This window comes from Poromitra crassiceps (genome assembly GCF_964638095.1).
Source record: "Poromitra crassiceps genome assembly, chromosome: 5".
Classification (NCBI taxonomy): domain Eukaryota; kingdom Metazoa; phylum Chordata; class Actinopteri; order Beryciformes; family Melamphaidae; genus Poromitra; species Poromitra crassiceps.
The window spans coordinates 5158738-5185422 of NC_139642.1; the positions used below are offsets into that span (position 1 = coordinate 5158738).

At 46.9% G+C, this 26685-nt stretch overlaps 1 protein-coding gene across 1 annotated transcript; it reads left to right on the forward strand.

Annotated features, from left to right (window-relative positions):
* Window positions 1-642: 642 nt before the first annotated feature.
* Window positions 643-23024, forward strand: LOC310776266 (puratrophin-1-like; the record flags this gene model as incomplete). The annotated part of the gene is made up of 13 exons (XM_083636475.1): window positions 643-772; window positions 4357-4540; window positions 8401-8650; window positions 9405-9482; window positions 13240-13464; window positions 14699-14869; window positions 15867-16047; window positions 16526-16642; window positions 16968-17115; window positions 18871-18974; window positions 19385-19572; window positions 21861-21921; window positions 22892-23024. 12 exons carry the CDS (start codon window positions 643-645, stop codon window positions 21897-21899), a joined length of 1815 nt encoding a protein of 604 aa, XP_083492601.1. The 3' UTR covers window positions 21900-21921; window positions 22892-23024.
* Between the last annotated feature and the right edge of the window lie 3661 nt (window positions 23025-26685).

The following is a 26685-nucleotide window of genomic DNA, read 5'->3' on the forward strand; positions in this document are numbered from 1 at the left end:
TCTTCATCATAATGTTCATTATGGAGTTCACAAAAATTGTGAAGCACACAACAGGCCATTATCAGCCTGCTGATGAAGGTGATGTGGGTGTCATTTCTTTTGAGTAGACACCTCCATCTACCCTTGAGCCTTCCAAATGCTCTCTCCACTGTCATCCTCGCCTGACTGAGCCGGTGGTTGAACTGTACTTGTTCTGGTGTAACACCTCTTCCCTCGGGAAAGGGCTTCATGAGCCATGGGAGGAGAGGATATGCAGAATCCCCCAGGATGAGTAGAGGCACATCCACCCCCTCGAATGTCTCTGTCCATCCAGGGAACAGGGTTCCAGCTTGGCCGCGGCGGTAGAGTGAGGAGTTGGAGAACACTCTTGCATCATGGACTTTGCCTGAGTAGCCTATGTTGATGTCCCAAAACATCATCCGGTGATCCACCACACCTTGCAGCAGCACAGAGAAGAACCCTTTGCGGTTGTAATAGTCGGTAGGGGTATCGCTCGGAGCCTGGATCCCAATGTGAGTCCCATCAATTGCTCCAGCAACTTGTGGGAAGTGCCATCTGTCCCGGAAGGCTTGCATGATGGCTCTCAGCTCAGCTGCAGATGGAGGTTTAATGTGCGTCTTGCTCATGGTGTTGTTTATGGCCATGACTACTTCTTGGGTGATCATGCAGGCAGTAGATTTTCCTACTCCGAATAGGTGGGAGAGGGACCTGAACTCCAAGTTGGTGGCCAGCCTCCACACAGTAAGGGCAACCCGCAGCTCAACAGGGACAGGTTGGCGGTAGTGTGTGTTATTCCTCGTGAGACTAGGCCGCAGGAGGTCACAAAGGTGCATGAAGGTGCCCCTTCTCATGCGGAAGTTTAGCAACCATTGACTGTCAGCCCAGGTCCCACTCACCTCCTGCCACCACTGTGAGGTTCTGGGTTCAACCCACTGGCTCCTGTGGCAGGGGAAAAAAAATACATTATAATATAAATATTAACAGAATAAAATGTAAATAGCGCAGCACAGGCTACTCTCCTAACATCTGGTTGATGATAGACCTGCAGCCCGCCTGATCAGCTGATTTGACCAACTACAAAATACTAGTACAGATGGCTAGGGTGGCTACAATTTATGCAACTTTGTATACAAAAATGAAAAAAAATCGGTATGTAGCCTACATTTTATTGCCAATGTATACATCCAGTAATTAGGCTATTATGTTATAGCCTATAATATTTCATAATTGTATTTTATAGGCTTATTTATTGATGAAAGAAGGGTGGCAACCTTTTTTATGAGTAGCCTCTACAGTAGCCTATGTATTCATTCATTCATTCATTCATGGAAATAGCCCATGGAGATGCTTTTATGATAACACTTTCGCCTTCAGCTATTTGCTTTGGCCAACGTTGTGATTTATGCATGTTTGTGAATGTGAACGTACCTCACTGGTCCCCTTTGTAAGATCAATGCAAACAAGTCGTGGTAAGATTGCATTACAGCCAGCCGTCTTCTCTGATGAGCGCGTCTGATAGCAGAGCGTCTCCCACGATATGCATACGTCATTAAATTATTGAATGCCCGCATTCTGATCAGACGTTCATGTTCTCGTTCCGCTAAAGACTGTTGATATGCCTGCCAGATCAACAGCAACAGCAAAATAACCCGCCGATTATGCTCCATGATGCCGATGGCGATGAGATGAGATGACAGCAGCAACGCTAGACCATTGACTGTAGGTTCCCAGATGACTAGTGGGAGGGTTTGTTTACTTTTGCCCCGCCAAATTGTATGGCCAATAACAGAACGAGATTTCTGCCCACGTGACTTTGGTTCGTGTGGGCAGGACTAGTGGATTTTGGCCTTGTGAACGCAAACTGAACCAGCTGAAAAACGAAACAATGTATCATCATCTTCTCTGGCCCGAACCAAGGACCCGGACTTTCTGGTGTGAACCCGACCTAAAACATATTATTTGGCCAAACAAAATTCCTTTGTTTTCACTCTTTTATTGAAGGAAATTATTTTTGAGGTGTCATTATATCAGAAAATATTAGCTTCAGAGTCAATGATGTGCTTGAAATGTTTAATTTCACAAAAGGCTCATTATCTCAGCTTCAAGAAAAAAATTGCTGTTTTTGGCTAAATCAAGCTATCTTCTCCGGCTCATAACTAAAGAACGGAAAATGGGATCAATAAACTTTTTTTTGCAGGTGATAGAAGAGAGTCTCATCGTCATTTGTGCCTGTTCAGTGTTTACATAGTAATTATTAAAGAAATTATATGACTGTTTTAAAATGCATTGCGGCCTATGTGGCACAGTACAGCACCTTTTGCCCAAGGGCCGTGGCACTCAAAGTGTTAAGCTGTGCCTGGTCCATAAGATCTTGCATAACTTGGTCCCCAAATATCGCCAAAATTATTTCATCAAAGTAAGCGATGTCCATAACTACTCCACCGAGCTCCCACAACGTTGTCCCCACTAAATTTAAGAGTTGTATGAACAAAAACTCTTTCAAATACTCAGCCGGGCTGCTGTGGAACAGCCTTCCGGACAGCCTGAAGCTGATTGACACATTGAGCAGTTTCAAAATTTCTCTCAAAAACTGGTTCATGGCTGGTTCTGGAACATACATGTAAATATTTTGAGTATTGTTAATTCATAGCCAGTTTAAAGTTATTTTATTTATTTTAGACAGATTGGTTTTTTGTTTTTGTTTTTTAGCCTTTTTAACTCATTGAGTGCCAATGACGACTTTAGTCGTCAATTCATTTAGTGACGTAGAGTGCCATTGACGACTAAAGTCGTCAATTGCGTTTTTTGACGGGGGGATGTCGATCTAAGCCTCTTACATCGCGTCTTACAATATGGGAGCTAATGAATGTGTCTAACCTATTTTACAGAACCCTTAGGTGGCGACAGTGCTCTCCAGATTACAGAAATGTCAGGAATACATCCTGAAAAAGCCGTGATCAAAGCGAAACCGCTCATGCTGCAGCCCAGAGCCATGTAGATTGCTCTGGCTGCTGCTTGACGGTGCCTGCCAACAGCAATCAATCAATCAATCCGCCTCTGTCTGTCTGTCTGCATATAGTTTCTCCACACGATTACCCACCAGAAAGGCAGCACCCGACCCCGAAGGGCAAAACCCCTTTCACCTGCAGTCCCGTTTGGCATTTCCTTGTCGCGCTGTGAGCTGTCGCGCTGTGAGCCGCACCGCCCGCAAAAAGAAAATAGACTGGGTGCGTGTGGGGAGGAGTTTGCAGCTGAGTGGGGGAGAGGGGGGTGGGGCACGCAGGCTCCACAGAACTACACCAGGTCACTACATCAGAAAAGTCAGTGAATGTGCTTGAAATGCTGCATTTCACAAAAGGCTGAATATCTCAGCTTCTAGATAGAAATGCATGTTTTTGCTGTTTTTGACCTATCTTCTCCGGCTGATAACGGAAAATGGTATCAATAAACTTTTTTTTGCTGATGATACAATAGAGTCTCCTTGTTCTTTTTGCGTGTTCGGTGTTTACATTACAGTAATATCACACAATATTCTGTGGGCCTCGAGAAATCACTGAAAACGCTCTGAAACTCTGGCACTGGGAGCGTCCGTTCTCCAAAAGTGGCTGGCACTCAATGAGTTAATGTCCGTAACATCATCACTGATGACATCATCATTGATGATGATGTCACAATGTCTACGACAATAACCGATGGCTGTCACAAATTACATTGTGACAACATGATAACTGGGACTGGCTGCAGCAATGGCGGATTCATGCTTGTTAAATTGCTTTTCATTTGCTTGTTATCATTCCATTTTCAAAAAGCCTTCTGTGACAGCGGATACAATAACATATTCTTCCATATTTGAAGAATATTTGGGAATCAACTTGATCAAGTTTGGTCAGAAAAGTCTGTCTATTCAATGAAAACAGCACCAGTGCGACCTGTCGTGTGTGATGCTACTGTACCTTCAAGCACGAGGACGTCTGAAATTAGTTATTTTTCAGTCACCGATATGAAAATGAGATACCTAATTAATCAACTATCGAGTTAGGAAGCTAGGTGATAGGTAGTCTCTCTAAGTGAACTCACAGTCCTTCACACCACAAACACCCAGAATAACATGCAGTAGGCTGCAGTACGCTCCTTCACCATGTGGGCGCAGACAGTCTGGGCCTAACACTGTCTTGCTGCTGCAGCCAGTGAGGAGCTGACAGTCACTCTCTGTCCTCCAAGAACCCTGGTGGTGAAGCTCTGGTCTAGAACCTCGTCCAACTAGAAGGCATTCAGCCAGCACAAACCTCCAACACTAAATTACTCTCCAAACACATGGCTCCTTTCACTTCACTTCTCAATTTAATTGATTTCTAGACTGCAAACTTCGCGGCAACACCAGCGTCTTCATCCGCGGCCTGGAGGTCAGCAGCACCGAGGCGGCCGACCGCACGCTCTGCCCCCGGACGGCCGAACACAGCTGGGCCGGACAGGGCCCGCGCACCCCTGCCACCCCCAGGACCCCCGGTGGCCCCGTGGCAGAACCCCGACCCAGGGGAAGGTGGGTGATGGGCTGGGGGGAAGGGGGTGGGCGGAGTCACCTGGGTGCCTGTTTAATGATTGACAGGAGAGCGAACTGACACACTGAGCTAGGGAAGGAGATAGCGGGCTAGTGTGAAGGAGATAGTGGACTAGGGAAGGAGATAGTATGGAAGGTGATAGGGGCTAGGGAGCGGATAGAGGGCTAGTCACGGAGATGGTGGGTTAGGAAAGGAGATAGTGGGCTAGAGAACGAGTTAGTGGTGTGGTCAAATCAAACAAAACTTAGAAGACAAATGATAAACAAACATGCTGCAGGTGGGATAACTGTTGAGTGTTGTTGGTTTGCGGTCTACTGAGTGACTTATTGTGTGTCCAGTATATTTAACTTTTATTTTGTAACCTGTAACACCTGTGTGTGATGTCCCCACAGTAAGCTGCGTCACATCGTGTGTAACCTGTAACACCTGTGTGTGATGTCCTCACAGTAAGCTGCGTCACATCATGTGTAACCTGTAACACCTGTGTGTGATGTCCTCACAGTAAGCTGCATCACATCGTGTGTAACCTGTAACACCTGTGTGTGATGTCCTCACAGTAAGCTGCATCACATCGTGTGTAACCTGTAACACCTGTGTGTGATGTCCTCACAGTAAGCTGTGTCACATCGTGTGTAACCTGTAACACCTGTGTGTGATGTCCTCACAGTAAGCTGCATCACATCATGTGTAACCTGTAACACCTGTGTGTGATGTCCTCACAGTAAGCTGCATCACATCATGTGTAACCTGTAACACCTGTGTGTGATGTCCTCACAGTAAGCTGCGTCACATCGTGTGTAACCTGTAACACCTGTGCTGTTTGTGATGTCCCCACAGTAAGCTGCATCACATCGTGTGTAACCTGTAACACCTGTGTGTGATGTCCTCACAGTAAGCTGCATCACATCGTGTGTAACCTGTAACACCTGTGTGTGATGTCCCCACAGTAAGCTGTGTCACATCGTGTGTAACCTGTAACACCTGTGTGTGATGTCCTCACAGTAAGCTGCATCACATCGTGTGTAACCTGTAACACCTGTGTGTGATGTCCTCACAGTAAGCTGTGTCACATCGTGTGTAACCTGTAACACCTGTGCTGTGTGTGATGTCCTCACAGTAAGCTGTGTCACATCGTGTGTAACCTGTAAAACCTGTGTGTGATGTCCTCACAGTAAGCTGCATCACATCGTGTGTAACCTGTAACACCTGTGTGTGATGTCCCCACAGTAAGCTGTGTCACATCGTGTGTAACCTGTAACACCTGTGTGTGATGTCCTCACAGTAAGCTGCATCACATCGTGTGTAACCTGTAACACCTGTGTTTGATGTCCTCACAGTAAGCTGCATCACATCGTGTGTAACCTGTAACACCTGTGTGTGATGTCCCCACAGTAAGCTGTGTCACATCGTGTGTAACCTGTAACACCTGTGTGTGATGTCCTCACAGTAAGCTGCATCACATCGTGTGTAACCTGTAACACCTGTGTTTGATGTCCTCACAGTAAGCTGCATCACATCGTGTGTAACCTGTAACACCTGTGTGTGATGTCCCCACAGTAAGCTGCATCACATCGTGTGTAACCTGTAACACCTGTGTGTGATGTCCCCACAGTAAGCTGTGTCACATTGTGTGTAACCTGTAACACCTGTGTGTGATGTTCTCACAGTAAGCTGTGTCACATCATGTGTAACATGTAGCACCTGTGTGTGATGTCCTCACAGTAAGCTGCATCACATCATGTGTAACCTGTAACACCCGTGTGTGATGTCCTCACAGTAAGCTGTGTCACATCGTGTGTAACCTGTAACACCTGTGATGTGTGTGATGTCCCCACAGTAAGCTGCGTCACATCGTGTGTAACCTGTAACACCTGTGTGTGATGTCCTCACAGTAAGCTGCATCACATCGTGTGTAACTTGTAACACCTGTGTGTGATGTCCCCACAGTAAGCTGTGTCACATCGTGTGTAACCTGTAACACCTGTGTGTGATGTCCTCACAGTAAGCTGCATCACATCGTGTGTAACCTGTAACACCTGTGCTGTGTGTGATGTCCCCACAGTAAGCTGCATCACATCGTGTGTAACCTGTAACACCTGTGTGTGATGTCCTCACAGTAAGCTGCATCACATCGTGTGTAACCTGTAACACCTGTGTGTGATGTCCCCACAGTAAGCTGTGTCACATCGTGTGTAACCTGTAACACCTGTGTGTGATGTCCTCACAGTAAGCTGCATCACATCGTGTGTAACCTGTAACACCTGTGTGTGATGTCCTCACAGTAAGCTGTGTCACATCGTGTGTAACCTGTAACACCTGTGCTGTGTGTGATGTCCTCACAGTAAGCTGCGTCACATCGTGTGTAACCTGTAACACCTGTGTGTGATGTCCTCACAGTAAGCTGCATCACATCGTGTGTAACCTGTAACACCTGTGTGTGATGTCCCCACAGTAAGCTGTGTCACATCGTGTGTAACCTGTAACACCTGTGTGTGATGTCCTCACAGTAAGCTGCATCACATCGTGTGTAACCTGTAACACCTGTGCTGTGTGTGATGTCCCCACAGTAAGCTGCATCACATCGTGTGTAACCTGTAACACCTGTGTGTGATGTCCCCACAGTAAGCTGTGTCACATCGTGTGTAACCTGTAACACCTGTGTGTGATGTCCTCACAGTAAGCTGTGTCACATCATGTGTAACCTGTAGCACCTGTGTGTGATGTCCTCACAGTAAGCTGCATCACATCATGTGTAACCTGTAACACCTGTGTGTGATGTCCTCACAGTAAGCTGTGTCACATCGTGTGTAACCTGTAACACCTGTGCTGTGTGTGATGTCCCCACAGTAAGCTGTGTCACATCGTGTGTAACCTGTAACACCTGTGTGTGATGTCCCCACAGTAAGCTGTGTCACATTGTGTGTAACCTGTAACACCTGTGTGTGATGTCCTCACAGTAAGCTGTGTCACATCATGTGTAACATGTAGCTGTGTGTGATGTCCTCACAGTAAGCTGCATCACATCATGTGTAACCTGTAACACCTGTGTGTGATGTCCTCACAGTAAGCTGTGTCACATCGTGTGTAACCTGTAACACCTGTGCTGTGTGTGATGTCCCCACAGTAAGCTGCGTCACATCGTGTGTAACCTGTAACACCTGTGTGTGATGTCCTCACAGTAAGCTGCATCACATCGTGTGTAACTTGTAACACCTGTGTGTGATGTCCCCACAGTAAGCTGTGTCACATCGTGTGTAACCTGTAACACCTGTGTGTGATGTCCTCACAGTAAGCTGCATCACATCGTGTGTAACCTGTAACACCTGTGCTGTGTGTGATGTCCCCACAGTAAGCTGCATCACATCGTGTGTAACCTGTAACACCTGTGTGTGATGTCCTCACAGTAAGCTGCATCACATCGTGTGTAACCTGTAACACCTGTGTGTGATGTCCCCACAGTAAGCTGTGTCACATCGTGTGTAACCTGTAACACCTGTGTGTGATGTCCTCACAGTAAGCTGTGTCACATCATGTGTAACCTGTAACACTGTGTGTGATGTCGCCACAGTAAGCTGCGTCACATCATGTGTAACCTGTAACACCTGTGTGTGATGTCCCCACAGTAAGCTGCGTCACATCGTGTGTAACCTGTAACACCTGTGTGTGATGTCCCCACAGTAAGCTGTGTCACATCGTGTGTAACCTGTAACACTGTGTGTGATGTCGCCACAGTAAGCTGCGTCACATCATGTGTAACCTGTAACACCTGTGTGTGATGTCCTCACAGTAAGCTGCGTCACATCATGTGTAACCTGTAACACTGTGTGTGATGTCGCCACAGTAAGCTGCGTCACATCGTGGAGGAGATGGTGACCACGGAGCGGGAGTACGTGCGCTCGCTGCGTTACATCATCCACCACTACTTCCCCGAGATGGAGCGGGCCGACCTGCCGCAGGACCTGAGGGGCAAACGCTCCGTCGTGTTCGGCAACCTGGAGAAGCTGCTGGACTTCCACAGCCAGTTCTTCCTGCGAGAGCTGGAGGCCTGCTGGAAGCACCCGCTCAGAGCCCCGCACTGCTTCCTGAGACACGTAGGAGGCACACACGCGCACGCACACACACACACACACGCACATACACACTCACACACACACACACACACACACACACACACACACACACACACACACACACACACATACACATACACATACACATACACACGCACACGCACACACAACTAGGTCTGCAACTAATGATAATTTTCTTTCCGTCAATTATTTTCTTGATTAATCGATTAGTCGTTTGGTCTGTAAAATATCACAAAATGGTGAAAAATGTAGATCATTTTCCCCCCAAAAGCCAGGATGATGTTCTAAAATGTCTTCTTATGTCCTGACCAACAGTCCACAACCCAAAGTTAATCAGTTCACTGTCATATTCACCTTATGTTCCAACACAGGGGTCAACCAGTTACTTCCTATTGTGTTGACACTTCCTGTGACAGTACAGTACTAGTGAGCAGTAAAACAGAACACTTCCTGTGACAGTACAGTACTAGTGAGCAGGTAAAACAGACGGTGTTTTGAGCAGGAAGTCATAACACAACTGGGTCAAGTGGGCGGGGCTACATAACGTGAATAGAAGACAAAAGAAACCAGAAAATATTCACATTTATCAATGTGGGCATTTTAGTCTACATGCATGTCTGTCCAGACTCATACAACCAGAAATACCTTGAAGCCCACAGCGCCATGGTGTGGCCATACAGCCTTATGACACTTTAGGCAATGTTTGTGTGGCTGAATGTCGAATGTGATGAAATGTTGTTTTGTGTTGGAGCAGCAGGAGCAGTTTGGACTGTACGCGCTGTACAGCAAGTCTGACGCCCTGCTGGCCAGCCACGGGAACAACTTCTTCAGGGTGAGGACACACTCACACGCACACACGGTGACCTTTAACCTCTGCTGTGTTTTAGCCATTTCATTTTAAAACTAAAACGATCTCCGTCCAAACAAGTGTTTCAGAAACGATCTCCGTCCATACATCACATGACCATTCACATACACTGGGCAGGCACGTGCCGGTGTAAACAGGAAGCAGATTGTCTACTCTGTGTTTGATTGGTCAGTTGCAGAAAAAACTACAGACGAAGAACAGCAATGGCAGCATTTTCAAAAGTCTTCGTTTAAGGGGTTTGAGAATGGAAAGAGAAAGTTATGTGTTTTAAAACGAAAACGTATTAGTGTGGATCAGTGGTGGCTGGTGAGATTGGTAACAGGGGAGGTAGCGGTCGCCGTCGAAAAAAATTTGGGCGTTTTTTTTTTTCTCTTTTGCTTAACACGTTCACTGCCAACAACGAGTTGAGTCGTCAAACACAATCCAGCTGTTCACTGCCAACGACGAGTTGAGTCGTCAAAAAATATATATATATTTTTTTGACGGTGCTACGTGGATCAATGCCCCCCGCGTCTCCTATGGAGATATTGGAAGTATTGAATGTGTATAATCTATTTTACCGACCAGCTAGGTGGCGACGGTGCCCTCCCGACAGAGAGAAAGTCAACCAAAAGCAGCCGCCTCCCGCGGCTGCTTCCTCCATTCTCAAGGAAATGGCTTGCCGATTTTACAGTCATCAGTCACCAGACTCGCCGCTCTCGGGCCGCGCCAGCAGCAGCACACGGGGGATTGCAAATTTGCATAATATATTATGGGTTAAACACACTTTGAAACGCCCGCAGAAAGGCCAGAATCGCACGCATTCCGAAAACCCAGAAACGAACGAGCCTCATTCTCATACTGTAGGCGGGGACGCTTTCGCGCTGCTGCGGTGGGGGGTTCCAGAAATGGACTGGGTGGGCAGCACAAAGCCTAGAGTCGCACGGGGCTTCATCGGGGCTCTCAAACCCAAGAGACGAGTGAGCCCTATCCACACTCGCTGCCAGGGAGGGAGGCTGCTCAAACTCGCTGCCAGGGAGGGAGGCTGTGAACTCGCAGCAGCAGCAGCAGCAGCAGAGCACTCGCTTGTGACAAACGCAGGCTGAAAGCCACTAGACCCGCCCACGGAGGGAGGAGTTGAAGGAGAGGGCGTTCGGAACTATATTGTTTGGATGTCTGATCTCTCACTGATGCCAAAAATAAATGGTTAAAGTGACTGTTCTGCCTGTTTGATTGAATTTCACAAAACTGCGATTATCTCAGCTTTCACTCTCAGACAGCTGAAACCATGCTGTACTCAACGGCTAATATCTACATAACTACTAACTCTACAAACTAACTCTTTTAGACAGAGAAAGCACACATTCTATTAGTACTTTTGTGAACTTTGTGTTCACAAACTCCAAGCAGAAAAGAATCCTCGGCTCTTTTAAAATGAGCCAGAATCCTCAAAAAACGGCCTGGCAGAAGCTACCTACAGCAAAAAAAAAACGGCTGGCAGTCAATGTGTTAAAACGCCCAAATCTCATTTTAAATTAGCATTAGGATTAGACTGTTGTGATGTTATTATTCAGTTTTAACCATCAATAATTGTTCCTTTTCTCATTATTTCATTTCTCAGAGTAAATACTGTATATTTATTTCGAGATTTTTGTCAATTATTTGTGCTGTTATGGTTATAATTAGCCTAGTTACTCACTTCTACACTATCTTAGATTGTGTTACTTATGGATGGCATGGAATTATAGTGAAAATAGATTATCCCCCCTTTTTGCTGGGGACCCCCCTTTGAAAACCACTGGCTTAGGCTAGAACTGTTGCGAGAAGTTTTCAGGATTTATCTCTATGCATTAGGCTGTGATTACTATTTATATAAATCTATTTATTCACATAGATTCATGATATATTATGGTATACAGCCTACCTGTGACATCAATGTTTTGATTAATCTGCGCCAGTACCGAAAATGTAGCCTATTACTGCATGACTGATCCTATGATGTCTCACACTCAGGTGTGCTTTCCCAAGACAGGTGTTGTCCATTCAATCAGCCAACCTGTCTTTATAATGGCTGTCTTGCACTGTTTGTATGATACTTGACAAAGTCTATGGCCGAAACTGTTGTCAAATAGCGTTAAATTACACGTAATTGCATCTGGAACGAGAGTGTGTCTTCCCGTGCACAGTTCTGCACTACTCTAGTTACATTCCAATTCATCAACTTTGGAGCGTTATTTACCCCCCCTTCCCGACATCCTAGGTTGACATGCTTCATCCCAATCGATTCCTTATTTCTTCTACTTTCATATGATATAAAGATCACCACTCAAGCTTTAAAATTGAGCTCGCTGTCAGCTATCGATTTACAGGCCAAATTCAGTTAAAAAATGTGTGAATTTAAGGTTCGCGGGTTTTATTATAAAAAATTACAGGATGAAACTTCAATACGACAAAAATAGCGCTGCTCGGTGAACCATTTCCACGCCGAATTTAATAGAAGGCTCGGATAACTTGAAATCAATTGACTTACTTGAATATCCATGCTGTCTGTAGTGGAAACGCTGCAGTCGAGACGTTGCAAATATTCCAGTTTTCTGACATTGCAAAAAGCCCAGTACCGCGCAGCGCACCGCAAGGCTGAGGCTCCCGCAACTCGAAACTCGTTTTGGGTGTAATCCAATACAACGACTGTCTGGCTTGTGAACACTTACTGATTGATAAAAAAGTAAATAAAAATAAGGGGTAAATATAATATGCTGCTACTGTCTCAGTAAAAGTCGTAAATCCTTCCTGTCAGGTCATCACAGGCACTGGATTTCACTTCCTACTTTGATTCAGCTTGAGAGACCAGACAGTGGACAATACAAATGTCAATCAATGTCAGCAATCTATCCAACCAACAACCAATTAGATTTCACCTGGTTTAACCAGGGTAAGGGCGTGCTCACTTCCAGCTCAATCTTATTGGTTGGAAAACACATCACTCTCACGTGTTCTCTGTGAATTGCAAATGTTTTTCAACCAATCATATTTTTCATTAGATAAATTACCAAATAAATAAACGCCCACAGGGCGAATGTTTTTTTATCTGCCTACTAATGGCTGGGACCAGGGCCAGAGTGACTCTCTGCATGGAGCTCTCCTTTCCGTCAGTTCAGGTCACTGTTGTTGAAGCATTTTAAGCATATAAGAATATAATGAATGAAAAAATTAGCGTCTGCACATAAGAAAAAACACATTTGATTGATATTTTATTATAAAAAAAAATGAAAAATGAAAAATGAAAAATGAAAAATGAAAAATGAAAAAAAAAAAATATATATATATATATAATATTTTTTTTTATATAAAATCCCCAATCTAATAGAGGAGGACCATCCTCCTATGCTCACTGGAAAAACCTCCTCTGGTGTGGATATAGCCAAAGTCGACCGCCACTGAGCCTTCTTCACCCAGTGACAGTCTTCTCCTTTTCTCCCCTCTCTCCTCCTCTCCTCTCTGCTCTCCTCTCTCCTCCTCCCCTCTCTCCTCCTCTCCTCTCTCCTCCTCCTCTCTGCTCTCTCTCCTCTCTCCTCCTCTCTCCTCCTCCTCTCTCCTCCTCTCCTCTCTCCTCCTCTCTCCTCCTCCTCTCTCCTCCTATCCTCTCTCCTCCTCTCCTCTCGTCCTCCTCTCCTCTCTCCTCCTCCTCCTCTCTGCTCTCCTCTCTCCTCTCTTCCTCTCTCCTCTCTCCTCTCTCCTCCAGAGGAAGCAGGCAGAGTTGGGAAATAAGATGGATCTGTCCTCCTACCTGCTGAAGCCGGTCCAGAGGATGAGTAAATACGCTCTGCTGCTGACCGACCTCACCAAGGAGGTGGACGTGGCCCAGGAGGCGGAGCTAACGGCGCTGCAGGCCGCCGCCCACATGGTCAAGTTCCAGCTGCGCCACGGCAACGACCTGCTGGCCATGGACGCCATCCGCGACTGTGACGTGAGTGATGATGATGATGGTGTTTACATTTGCATTTGACTTGTCACTGTTCACATACAAGCCTATGTATACAGTACATTCAACTACCTATAGGCTAAGACAGTGGTTCTCAAATGGGGGTCCGGGGACCCCCAGGGGTCCGTGGCACTTTGCCAGGGGGTCCGCGAAAGGTTTTCAGGAAAATACAAATAAAAATGTTTTTTGTTGTTGCAAAAGCTTCATAGTTCAATAAAAATATTTTTTGCTTTAAATCTAAAATGGTTCATGGATTACATTCTAATCTAACAAACCTATCAATTTAAAAGTCAAGCACGTTACCATGGAAACAATTAAGCAGACAATTACAAAAAAATATATGTAAATAAAAATATCTGTATATATACAGATTTTATATATATATATATATATATATATATATGTATATATATATGTACAGACACATATTACTGGTGCATGTCCGAGAGAGGGAGAAGAAAGACCTGAGACTTTTATGGACGCAAGCGAGCGTGAAATGAACGCTAGTTACACATAATCATAAACAAACCCGGGACCCGGGTTTTTAATACAATGGAACCCGACCCGGACCCGATTGACCATCATTAAACGTGAACCCAAAACCTGACCATCATTAAACGTGAACCCAAAACCCTACGGGTCCTGGGTCGGGTGTTGGATCCCACGGTCCAGGTGAAGACCTCTTTTCTGGTAGCCTCGTGGCTTAGGTAGTCTGGTAGCCTAGTGGCTAGGTAGTCACCAGGCAAGACCGCGGCTTCGCTAAACCCCCGCCTGCGGCCTAGCGGACTTTTTCTTTCTCAAAACAATTGAAAACCACCGTCATGTTCAAGCTGAGCAAGGAGATTGATTTGATTTCACCAGAGCCGAAGGCAGCAACACAAAATAAATAACTTCTGGAAATAACAGAAGAGAAGGTAAGCCCCACTAAACTGGTATCCAGCATTGACAGTAGATGCCTACAGTAAACACGATTCTGCCTGACCAATCAGTCGTCTGCAGTGTTTTCACGTCACCGTATGGTACCGGGTCCACAGCACTGGAACCTCAACAGAGCAGGGACCAAAAGCAGCACGACTCAACCCCGATCGGTGGAATGAGACAAAAAAGCGAGACGAGGTGTGCGGGGCCGCGTTGATACCAGCGGTGGAAATGGGCCATTGGTAGCCTGGTGGCTAGATGTGATGTCTCTCTCTCTCTCTGTCTCTCTCTCTCTCTCCAGGTGAACCTGAAGGAGCAGGGCCAGCTGGTGCGGCAGGATGAGTTCACCATCTGGAGCGGGAGGAGGAAGTGCCAGCGCCACGTCTTCCTGTTCGAGGAGATGGTTCTGTTCAGCAAGCCCAAGAGAGTGGAGGGGGGCCTAGACGTCTACATCTACAAACACTCCTTCAAGGTAACGCACACAGGCGCGTGCGCACACACACACACACACACACACACACACACACACACACACACAGACACACACACACACACACGCAGCTGCTCTTTCCTTGATTTGTGTCAGTGTTTTCTGCTAGCTCAGAGAACGTCCAGCTAGCTGAAAGTAGCCGGGCCCCCGGGAGAACACTTTGCACGTTGAGAGCAAAGTTAGAGGTCTCTCTGTCTGTGTGTGACTGGCAGCAGACAGCAGACGTGGGGCTGACAGAGTCGATGTTAACAGCGGGCTGCGTTTCCTTAATCCTAACACAGACACACACACACACACACGCAGCTGCTCTTTCCTTGATTTGTGTCAGTGTTTTCTGCTAGCTCAGAGAACGTCCAGCTAGCTGAAAGTAGCCGGGCCCCCGGGAGAACACTTTGCACGTTGAGAGCAAAGTTAGAGGTCTCTCTGTCTGTGTGTGACTGGCAGCAGACAGCAGACGTGGGGCTGACAGAGTCGATGTTAACAGCGGGCTGCGTTTCCTTAATCCTAAACCCTAGGAGGGCTCAAACACACCTGACGCCTATCCTACGCTGAAGCAACGCCGCGTGGAGGCAGTTTCATTTTGGCGCCCATGTTCACAGGGGAGACTGGCATGACGTCAATGCAAGTTGTGACCCGGCGTGGGGCAAAACAGAGCGAGGCGTGGAGCAAAACAGAGTGCTTCTGGTGGGACTGGTGTAGCGTGGCACTGGAGCTGACAGGAGACGCTTCTGTGACGCGCTGCTTCTGTGGTGCTTCAGCTGTGAACCAAGAGTAACCTTCTCTCTCTGTGTGTGTGTCTCTCTGTGTCTCTGTGTGTGTCTCTCTGTGTGTGTGTGTCTCTGTGTGTGTCTCTCTGTGTGTGTCTCTCTCTCATGTCTCTGTGTGTCTCTCTGTGTGTCTCTCTGTGTGTGTCTCTGTGTGTCTCTGTGTGTGTCTGTGTGTGTCCCTGTGTCTCTCTGTGTGTGTCTCTGTGTGTCAGACAGCAGATGTGGGACTGACGGAGTCGACGGGGGACAGCGGGCTGCGCTTTGAGGTCTGGTTCAGACGGAGAACCGCCAAGAACCAGACCTTCACCCTGCAGGCCACCACGCCCGAAACCAAGCTGGCCTGGACCAATGACATCGCCCGCATCCTGTGGACCCAGGCCAACCGCAACAAAGGTACAGAGGGGGGAGGGTGTGTGTCCGTGTTTGTGTGTGTCCAGGAGGCCGGAGCTAAGTGTGCTAAGGCTAGGTGTTAGCTTCGCTCAGACCTGTGTGTGTGTGTGTGTGTGTGTGTGTGTGTGTGTGTGTGTGTGTGTGTGTTCAAATCTATGTATCCATCAAAGGAGGAAATGTGACTTGGAAATGGACTGTCGCACAAATCAGACTTAAAACCATGTTTAGCGAGCTAACGTCACAATATTGATTTAAGTATTTCAGCATACGAGCGATTGTTTTGCTTGCTATAAAGAAAAGGTAGATAACGCATTGAAATAACATGAAACTAAGATAAGAGGATGGTTATCATCTTTTTTAAATCTTTATCAATGAAGAAAATACTTATGTGTGCGTGCGTATGTGTGTGTGTGTGTGTGTGTGTGTGTGTGTGTGTGTGTGTGTGTGTGTGTGTGTGTGTGTGTGTGTGTGTGTGTGTCAGAGATGCGGTTGAAGGAGATGGTGTCCATGGGGGTGGGGAACAAGCCGTTTCTGGACATCCAGCCCAGCGAGGCGGCCATCAGCGACCGGGCCGTCCACTACATCATGAAGAGCAGAGGTAAGACACGCACGGCCTCAAAGTTTGATAAAGTCACCTAGTTCTGCTTGTGACCCCAACTTTATGAGCTTCAAAACTATATTTAGCGTTTAAATTCCACAATAATCGTCACACAGAATGAAAGCCAATGCTTTATTTATATGCTGGACGCTAGGTAAACGTAGCAAAATTTATGCGTTTTGAACCAACAATGTAGCCTATGACACACACCACATCCTGGTAGATTTTTAACAGGTCTGTGTTGATGAAATAATAATCAGTGTGTGTGTGTGTGTGTGTGTGTGTGTGTGTGTGTGTGTGTGTGTGTGTGTGTGTGTGTGTCCAGGAGCCCGGACCCGGGCGTCCATCGCCGTCTCTCTGTTTGACCACTCGAACCCGTTTAAGCGCGGGGCGGAGCGGAGGACCTCTGACCCCACCGCCTTAGGCCCCTCCTCCTGCAGCCTGCTGGGCCCGCTCAACCTGCACATGTACAGGTAATTTAGCTTGATGTAGACTAGTTAATGTAGACGCTCAACCTGCACATGTACAGGTAATTTAGCTTGATGTAGACTAGTTAATGTAGACGCTCAACCTGCACATGTACAGGTAATTTAGCTTGATGTAGACGAGCTAATGTAGACGCTCAACCTGCACCTGTACAGGTAATTTAGCTTGATTTAGACTAGCTAATGTAGACGCTCAACCTGCACATGTACAGGTAATTTAGCTTGATGTAGACAAGCTAATGTAGACGCTCAACCTGCACATGTACAGGTAATTTAGCTTGATGTAGACAAGCTAATGTAGACGCTCAACCTGCACATGTACAGGTAATTTAGCTTGATGTAGACTAGCTAATGTAGACGCTCAACCTGCACATGTACAGGTAATTTAGCTTGATGTAGACTAGCTAATGTAGACGCTCAACCTGCACATGTGCAGGTAATTTAGCTTGATGTAGACGAGCTAATGTAGACGCTCAACCTGCACATGTACAGGTAATTTAGCTTGATGTCGACCAGCTAATGTAGACACTCAACCTGCACATGTACAGGTAATTTAGCTTGATGTAGACGAGCTAATGTAGACGCTCAACCTGCACATGTACTGGTAATTTAGCTTGATGTAGACGAGCTAATGTAGACACTCAACCTGCACATGTACAGGTAATTTAGCTTGATGTAGACTAGCTAATGTAGATGCTCAACCTGCACATGTACAGGTCAGTTAGCTTGATGTAGACAAGCTAATGTAGACGGGACAGACTAAATGCCCTTCCTGGGTGTTCCTCCCCACATGACAACGTTGAATTATGTCCCAAAGGTTGGTGTTGTGGTTATGGTCATGGTTAGGCAAGTAAAACAATGGTGAGGGTTTGGATTCAATAAGAAAAATGTTCGTTAATATTTTTTATGTAGCCGAGCAAGACCATTGGTTCCCAAACTGTGGTCTGCGGACCACTGGTGGTAACATTTACTTTCAGAGGCTGCAGCAGGCTCAGTTTTAACGCCAGAGTGAAGTTTCTGGTATCATATGAAACTGGAAGACCTAAGGAATGGATTTGTACCAACCATGTCATGCTAGTTTGTCAGGAAGGTAGTTAAATAAAACTCCAAAGTTAGGCTACATTTTGGCGAGGGACAAAAAAACATTTTCAAAGGGGTCCTGTCCTCTTTTTCACAGCCTAATGTTGGCAGGTGTGTGTGTGTGTGTGTGTGTGTGTGTGTGTGTGTGTGTGTGTGTGTGTGTGTGTGTGTGTGTGTCTGTGTGAGTCCGTGTGTCTGTTTTGAACCAGCTAGTAGCCTTATATTGTTATTTAGCCTTTCTGCTGCTATTGCATGGTTAAATCAGCTAATTTTATTTTTAGGGGGGGGGGGTGGTATACAAGTGCTCCCTGGGAAATTTGTTTTGGTACGTAGTGGTACTTGGACGGAGAAGTTTGGGACTCCCTGATGTAGACAAAGCAGTAGAGCTGACTTGATTCATATCGCCCTCATGTGTTCAGGAGGTGTAATATTTTTATTATTTTTCACAAAAAGAAGTCTGCAGTACAAAACAAAGAACTGCACAAAAGGGTAGAGACAGGGCAAAACACAATGCCACCCATCAAAACACTCTCTCCTCTCCTCTCCTCTCTCCTCCTCTCTTATCTTCTCTCTCCTCTCCTCTCCTCTTCTCTTCTCTCCTCTCCTCTCCTCTCTTCTCTCCTCTCCTCTCATCTCCTCTCCTCTTCTCTCCTCTCCTCTCAGTAGTCAGAGTGTCCCCTCCGCTCCGCCTACTGAAAGCTCCTTCATCACTTCCTGTATCGAGGAAGACGAGCAGGAGCATGAGACCAGCAGCCAGCCTTCAATGAGTACGTGCACGCAGCAGGCGCACACACACACACACACACACACTCACACACACACACACACACACACACACACACACACACACACACACACACACACACACACACACACAGTCAGTTAGTGTCTGCAATCTTACCCAACTACAACAGGCTGTAGAAACTTTACTAACACTTTCTATGTATTACATTATAATCCTACTTATAACACATCATGCCATCATCATGCATTATAATAAATTTTATTTATAATTATCCATAGATGGCTAATGCTGTACTTATAATCTGTTATATCTTCTTTTTTAAATTATGATTATAACTATACTTATAATGCATTGGTGATTGATGGAAAAGTTATCATCATTATTATTAATATTATTGTTGTTGTTATAAAAGTGTCCCTCTGTTCCTCTCAGCCACAGAGAGCTCTGGTTCGTCGTCTCGGTGTCTCTCCGGCTCCACTGGCTCAGACAGCGGCTGTGTCTCCTCCCACCTGCAGGAGGCGCTGGCCGAGGAACTGAGCGCTCCCTGCCGGCTCCCTGGCCTCTCCCCCGGCCCCCCGCCTGGCCACAAGCAGCTCCTCAATGGCCGATACATTTCAGCTGTGAGTAGTACAGATACATTCAGCTGTGAGTAGCACAGATACATTTCAGCTGTGAGTAGTACAGATACATTCAGCTGTGAGTAGCACAGATACATTTCAGCTGTGAGTAGTACAGATACATTTCAGCTGTGAGTAGTACTGATACATTTCAGCTGTGAGTAGCACAGCTACATTTCAGCTGTGAGTAGTACTGATACAGTTCAGCTGTGAGTAGTACAGATACATTTCAGCTGTGAGTAGTACAGATACATTTCAGCTGTGAGTAGTACAGATACATTTCAGCTGTGAGTAGTACAGATACATTTCAGCTGTGAGTAGTACAGATACATTTCAGCTGTGAGTAGTACAGATACATTTCAGCTGTGAGTAGCACAGATACATTTCAGCTGTGAGTAGTACAGATACATTTCAGCTGTGAGTAGTACAGATACATTTCAGCTGTGAGTAGTACAGATACATTTCAGCTGTGAGTAGTACAGATACATTTAAGCTGTGAGTAGTACAGATACATTTCAGCTATGAGTAGTACAGATACATTTAAGCTGTGAGTAGTACAGATACATTTCAGCTGTGAGTAGCACAGATACATTTAAGCTGTGAGTAGTACAGATACATTTCAGCTGTGAGTAGCACAGATACATTTCAGCTGTGAGTAGTACAGCTACATTTCAGCTGTGAGTAGCACAGATACATTTCAGCTGTGAGTAGCACAGATACATTTAAGCTGTGAGTAGTACAGCTACATTTCAGCTGTGAGTAGCACAGATACATTTAAGCTGTGAGTAGTACAGATACATTTCAGCTGTGAGTAGTACAGATACATTTCAGCTGTGAGTAGTACAGATACATTTCAGCTGTGAGTAATACAGATACATTTCAGCTGTGAGTAGCACAGATACATTTCAGCTGTGAGTAGTACAGATACATTTCAGCTGTGAGTAGCACAGATACATTTCAGCTGTGAGTAGTACAGATACATTTCAGCTGTGAGTAGTACAGCTACATTTCAGCTGTGAGTAGTACAGATACATTTCAGCTGTGAGTAGTACAGATACATTTCAGCTGTGAGTAGCACAGATACATTTAAGCTGTGAGTAGTACAGATATATTTCAGCTGTGAGTAGTACAGATACATTTCAGCTGTGAGTAGCACAGATACATTTCAGCTGTGAGTAGTACAGCTACATTTCAGCTGTGAGTAGCACAGATACATTTCAGCTGTGAGTAGTACAGATACATTTCAGCTGTGAGTAGCACAGATACATTTCAGCTGTGAGTAGTACAGATACATTTCAGCTGTGAGTAATACAGATACATTTCAGCTGTGAGTAGCACAGATACATTTCAGCTGTGAGTAGTACAGATACATTTCAGCTGTGAGTAGTACAGATACATTTCAGCTGTGAGTAATACAGATACATTTCAGCTGTGAGTAGTACAGATACATTTCAGCTGTGAGTAATACAGATACATTTCAGCTGTGAGTAGTACAGATACATTTCAGCTGTGAGTAGCACAGATACATTTCAGCTGTGAGTAGTACAGCTACATTTCAGCTGTGAGTAGTACAGATACATTTCAGCTGTGAGTAGCACAGATGCATTTCAGCTGTGAGTAGCACAGATGCATTTCAGCTGTGAGTAGCACAGATACATTTAAGCTGTGAGTAGTACAGATAGATGACATAATGAGTATGAAAGACAATGAGTTTTGGCCTGTCAGATGTGACTGGGGGGAGGGCATTCCAGAGGGAGGGGGTGGCTGCAGCAAGGCCCTGTCAGAGGCCCCCCTGTCACAGCTTTAGCAAAGAGATACCTGTGATTCTTGTCAAAGTGGATATAAATTGTATGATCATATTCAGCCAGACAGTGAGATGAAGATTTACAATGGTGAGCAAAAAATATATATATACAAAATATAAAATAAAATATAAATATCTCCTCCTCTCTCCTCTCCTCCTCTCTCCTCTCCTCTCCTCCTCTCTCCTCTCCTCTTCTCTCTCCTCTCCTCTCTCCTCTCCTCTCCTCTCTCCTCTTCCCTCTCCTCTCCTCTGTCGTGCTCTCCTCTCCTCCTCTCTCCTCTCCTCTTCTCTCTCCTGCTCTCCTATCCTCTTCTCTCCTCTCCTCTCCTCTCTCCTCCTCCTCTCTCCTCCCCTCTCCTCTTCTCTCTCCTGCTCTCCTCTTCCCTCCCCTCCCCTCTCCTCTCCTCTCCTCTCGTCTGTCGTCCTCTCCTCTGTCCTCCTCTCCTCTCCTCCTCTCCTCTTCTCTCTCCTGCTCTCCTCCCTGCAGACTGCAGCTCCGGTCATCGGCCCGGCCACCATCGTGTGACTGTTTTGTTCACCTGCTCACTGTAAGTGCACTCACAGTCCTTCACACCACAAACACACAGAATAACATGCAGTAGGCTGCAGTACGCTCCTTCACCATGTGGGGGCAGACAGTCTGGGCCTAACACTGTGTTGCTCCTGCAGCCAGTGAGGAGCTGGCAGTCACTCTCTGTCCTCCATGAACCCTGGTGGTGAAGCTCTGGTCTAGAACCTCGTCCAACTAGAAGGCATTCAGCCAGCACAAACCTCCAACACTAAATCACTCTCCAAACACATGGCTCCTTTCACTTCACTTCTCAATTAAATTGATTTCTAGACTGCAAACTTCCCCTTAGGATTTGGAGTCACGCCTCTGTCTCTAGTTTCAGAGTTCTGCTAAAAAGACAAATCATATACTGACAGAAATCCCATGATCCCAGATCCAGATCCCCACCAAAATCAAATCAGTTGTTCCTTGGCTCAAGGCTGATCTGTCCACCAGATTTCATGGAAATCTGTTCATAAGTTTCTGAGAAATCCTGCTGACAGTGAGACAGGCTAACACACAGGTGAAAATATCCATCTGGACACCCAGCTAACCCTCTCTCTAACTCTTCCCCCTCTCTCTCCCTCCCCTCTCTCCCCCATCACTCTCTCTCTCTCTCTCACCCTCCCCTTTCTCCCTCCCTCCCCTCTCTCCCCCATCACTCTCTCTCTCTCTCTCTTCCTCCCCTCTCTCTCTCCCCCATCACTCTCTCTCCCTCCCATCTCTCTCTCCCTCCCTCCCCCTCTCTCTCCCTCCCCTTTCTCTCTCCCTCCCCTTTCTCTCTCCCTCCCATCTCTCTCTCCCTCCCCTCTCCCCCCCTCTCTCTCTCTCTCTTTCTCCCTCCCCTCTCTCTCTCTCTCCCTCCCTCCCTCCCTCCCCTCTCTCCCTCCCTCCCCCCTCTCCCTCTCTCTCTCTCCCCCCCCCCTCTCTCTCTCTCTCTCTCTCTCCCCCCTCTCTCTCTCCTGCAGGATGGAGACCGTGCAGCAGTTTGATCCAGACACTGAAGTCAGTTGGGACTTAGCACTGTTCAAAAAACACTTCTGCTTTTGTATTGTTTTTGAAAAGAAAGTTGTTTTAAATATTCTTATATTTATCGTTGTTTCCTAAAGTGCTGCAGTAGATGACTGTTGTGTACATAATGTTGGAATTGTTTCTAATGTTCTGGCCGGGCCGCTCCGCGGGGTTTTGTGTAGTGCTGATGCCCGTCCTGCTGGTCCAGGGTCAGTCTACTCAGAGTCAGTCTACTCAGGGTCAGTCTACTGATCCAGAGTCAGTCTACTCAGGGTCAGTCTGCTGGTCCAGGGTCAGTCTACTCAGGGTCAGTCTACTGGTCCAGAGTCAGTCTACTCAGGGTCAGTCTGCTGGTCCAGGGTCAGTCTACTCAGGTCAGTCTACTGGTCCAGAGTCAGTCTACTGGTCCAGGGTCAGTCTACTGGTCCAGAGTCAGTCTACTCAGGGTCAGTCTACTGGTCCAGAGTCAGTCTACTCAGGGTCAGTCTACTCAGGGTCAGTCTGCTGGTCCAGGGTCAGTCTACTCAGGGTCAGTCTACTGGTCCACGGTCAGTCTACTGGTCCAGAGTCAGTCTACTGGTCCAGAGTCAGTCTACTCAGGGTCAGTCTACTGATCCAGAGTCAGTCTACTGGTCCAGAGTCAGTCTACTCAGGGTCAGTCTACTCGTCCAGAGTCAGTCTACTCAGGGTCAGTCTACTCAGGGTCAGTCTGCTGGTCCAGGGTCAGTCTACTCAGGGTCATTCTACTGGTCCAGAGTCAGTCTACTCAGGGTCAGTCTACTCAGGGTCAGTCTGCTGGTCCAGGGTCAGTCTACTCAGGGTCAGTCTACTGGTCCAGAGTCAGTCTACTGGTCCAGGGTCAGTCTACTGGTCCAGAGTCAGTCTACTGGTCCAGAGTCAGTCTACTGGTCCAGAGTCAGTCTACTCATCCAGAGTCAGTCTAATCATCCAGAGTCAGTCTACTGGTCCAGAATCAGTCTAATGGTCCAGAGTCAGTCTACTGGTCCAGGGTCAGTCTACTGGTCCAGGGTCAGTGTGCCTCTGGTCAGCTGGTCAGAGTGATGTGTGAAGCTGATCCAGGAGCAGCAGGACGAGTGGAGGTAGAGACTAACTGTACATTGTGTGTAAATAGTTCTGATCTGTTTCTTACCTGTTCAATAAAAATGAATTGGTTCAAAGAGAAAAGCTGGTTTGCTTTTGCTTTAGGGGGGAAGTTAGGATTCTCAGGGCCGCTGACTGACAAGGGTCCTTACAACCTCTTAAACTGGTCAGCTGACATTTCTGTCTTTCAGAAGCTGTTGTGGGTTTTTAAAGGTAGAGTGAAGATACTGATATATGAAACTAGAAGGCCTAATGCATCCATTGGTCATGCTAGCTTGTCAGGAAGGCAGCTAAATAACACAAGTTAGGCTACATTTTGGTGAGGGAAAAACAGGCATGGCCATATTCAAAGGGGTCCCTTGACCTCTCACTTCAAGATATCTGAATGAGAATGTGTTCTATGGGTCTCCACGAGTCTCCCCTTTACACACATGCCCACTTCATGCTAATCTCATGCCATGGTGGCTACAAGCTCCTCTGTTCCCTCCGGCCGTGCCTGCTGTTATCGCCTAGCCAGAGTCCCTGTCGTCGGCCCTCAACACCCAGCCTGACCCTCAACACCCAGCCTGACCCTCAACACCCAGCCTGACCCTCAACACCCAGCCTGACCCTCAACACCCAGCCTGACCCTCAACACCCAGCCTGACCCTCAACACCCAGCCTGACCCTCAACACTCAGCCTGACCCTCAACACCCAGCCTGACCCTCAACACCCAGCCTGACCCTCAACACTCAGCCTGACCCTCAACACCCAGCCTGACCCTCAACACCCAGCCTGACCCTCAACACTCAGCCTGACCCTCAACACCCAGCCTGACCCTCAACACTCAGCCTGACCCTCAACACCCAGCCTGACCCTCAACACCCAGCCTGACCCTCAACACTCAGCCTGACCCTCAACACCCAGCCTGACCCTCAACACTCAGCCTGACCCTCAACACCCAGCCTGACCCTCAACACTCAGTCTGACCCTCAACACCCAGCCTGACCCTCAACACTCAGCCTGACCCTCAACACCCAGCCTGACCCTCAACACTCAGCCTGACCCTCAACACTCAGCCTGACCCTCAACACCCAGCCTGACCCTCAACACCCAGCCTGACCCTCAACACCCAGCCTGACCCTCAACACTCAGCCTGACCCTCAACACCCAGCCTGACCCTCAACACCCAGCCTGACCCTCAACACTCAGCCTGACCCTCAACACCCAGCCTGACCCTCAACACTCAGCCTGACCCTCAACACTCAGCCTGACCCTCAACACCCAGCCTGACCCTCGACGGCAAAATGCCAAACTCAAGGCTTCAGAACGGGAGTCCACAAACCAATGGGTGACGTCACCCTGCATGGCTACATCCATATTTTTATACAGTCTATATGGGAAATAGCCTAAGCATCATGTCATCATATCATACACTCTTTTTAGAGCCTTATTCAAAGCTCTAGTTTCACTGCACAATAAATGTTATGAGTGTTTTGACAGGACTTCTATTCTTCTGCACAGAAATGCTTCATAATTCATGACAGATTTGATGCTTTTATTGTGAAAGCAAAATCATTCAACTACTGGTTCTGTTCTTGCTGCCTTGATGGAGACTGTCCACTAGTGACGTCATGAGAATCCTGTGTGGAAATGGATACAGCAGAATGACATCATAGATCCAGAGATACATTCAGATGATCTGAAGCTCCAGCTGTTCTCAGGTCAGATTTACAGTCCAGATTAAAGGAAAGGGGAGGTGGGAGTGATAAAGATCCCCTAATGTAAAAACATGTTTTTCTTCTTGTTTCTCTGAGCTCATAGAAAAATACCATTTTAGGGGGCGGGCCTTCAAGGGTGATTTGTGACATCACCGTTTGGAAGCCAATCCCTGTCCACTATTCAACTTACAAAAGTGTGATGTGGAAACTTGGAGCCTCCAGTGCGTGCGCACGCAGACACACACACACACACACACACACACACACACACACACACACACACACACACACACACATATATATATCTAGGCTATATATATATATATACACACACACATATATATAGGCTATATATATATATATATACACTAACACACACACAGAAGTAGGAGACATCTTGTGTCTCTCGTAACGGACAAGCCCGTCTTTTATTATCACACGAACACCACAATACATGCATGCGGCCACAACACACTCATGCTGACGGTGGCCGGTGAAAAGTGTCCTCCACATTTAACCCATCCAGGCATGTCCTTTCCTCCGGGGGGCAGGCCAGGAGCAGTGGTCGCTTTCTCGTACAGCGCCCGGGGACCAACTTCGGATGTTGTCGTCACTGGTCGGATGACGATGACGATCTGGGCCCCTATTCTCCCACAGGCCTTCGGCGCTAAAACGGGCCTTAAACGCAAAAAAACGTGCCTTGCGCCTGTTTTGGGACGATATCAATATGGCTTTACGCTGCCAAATGCGCTTTAGGCCGAATGGGCGTGGCGCAGTCCCAGAATGGGCCAAAGTGGGCGTGTCGGCGCTAAATACCGGCCTACTGATATCTTCCGACCTGGCGTTAATTTAGCGCCTTGCGCCTTTGAAAAGCAGGCCTATTCAGTGGGCCAGTTGCGCGGAGCGCTCCCCTCTGGCTCTCTCCTCTGTCACCCTTCTCTATGTCACT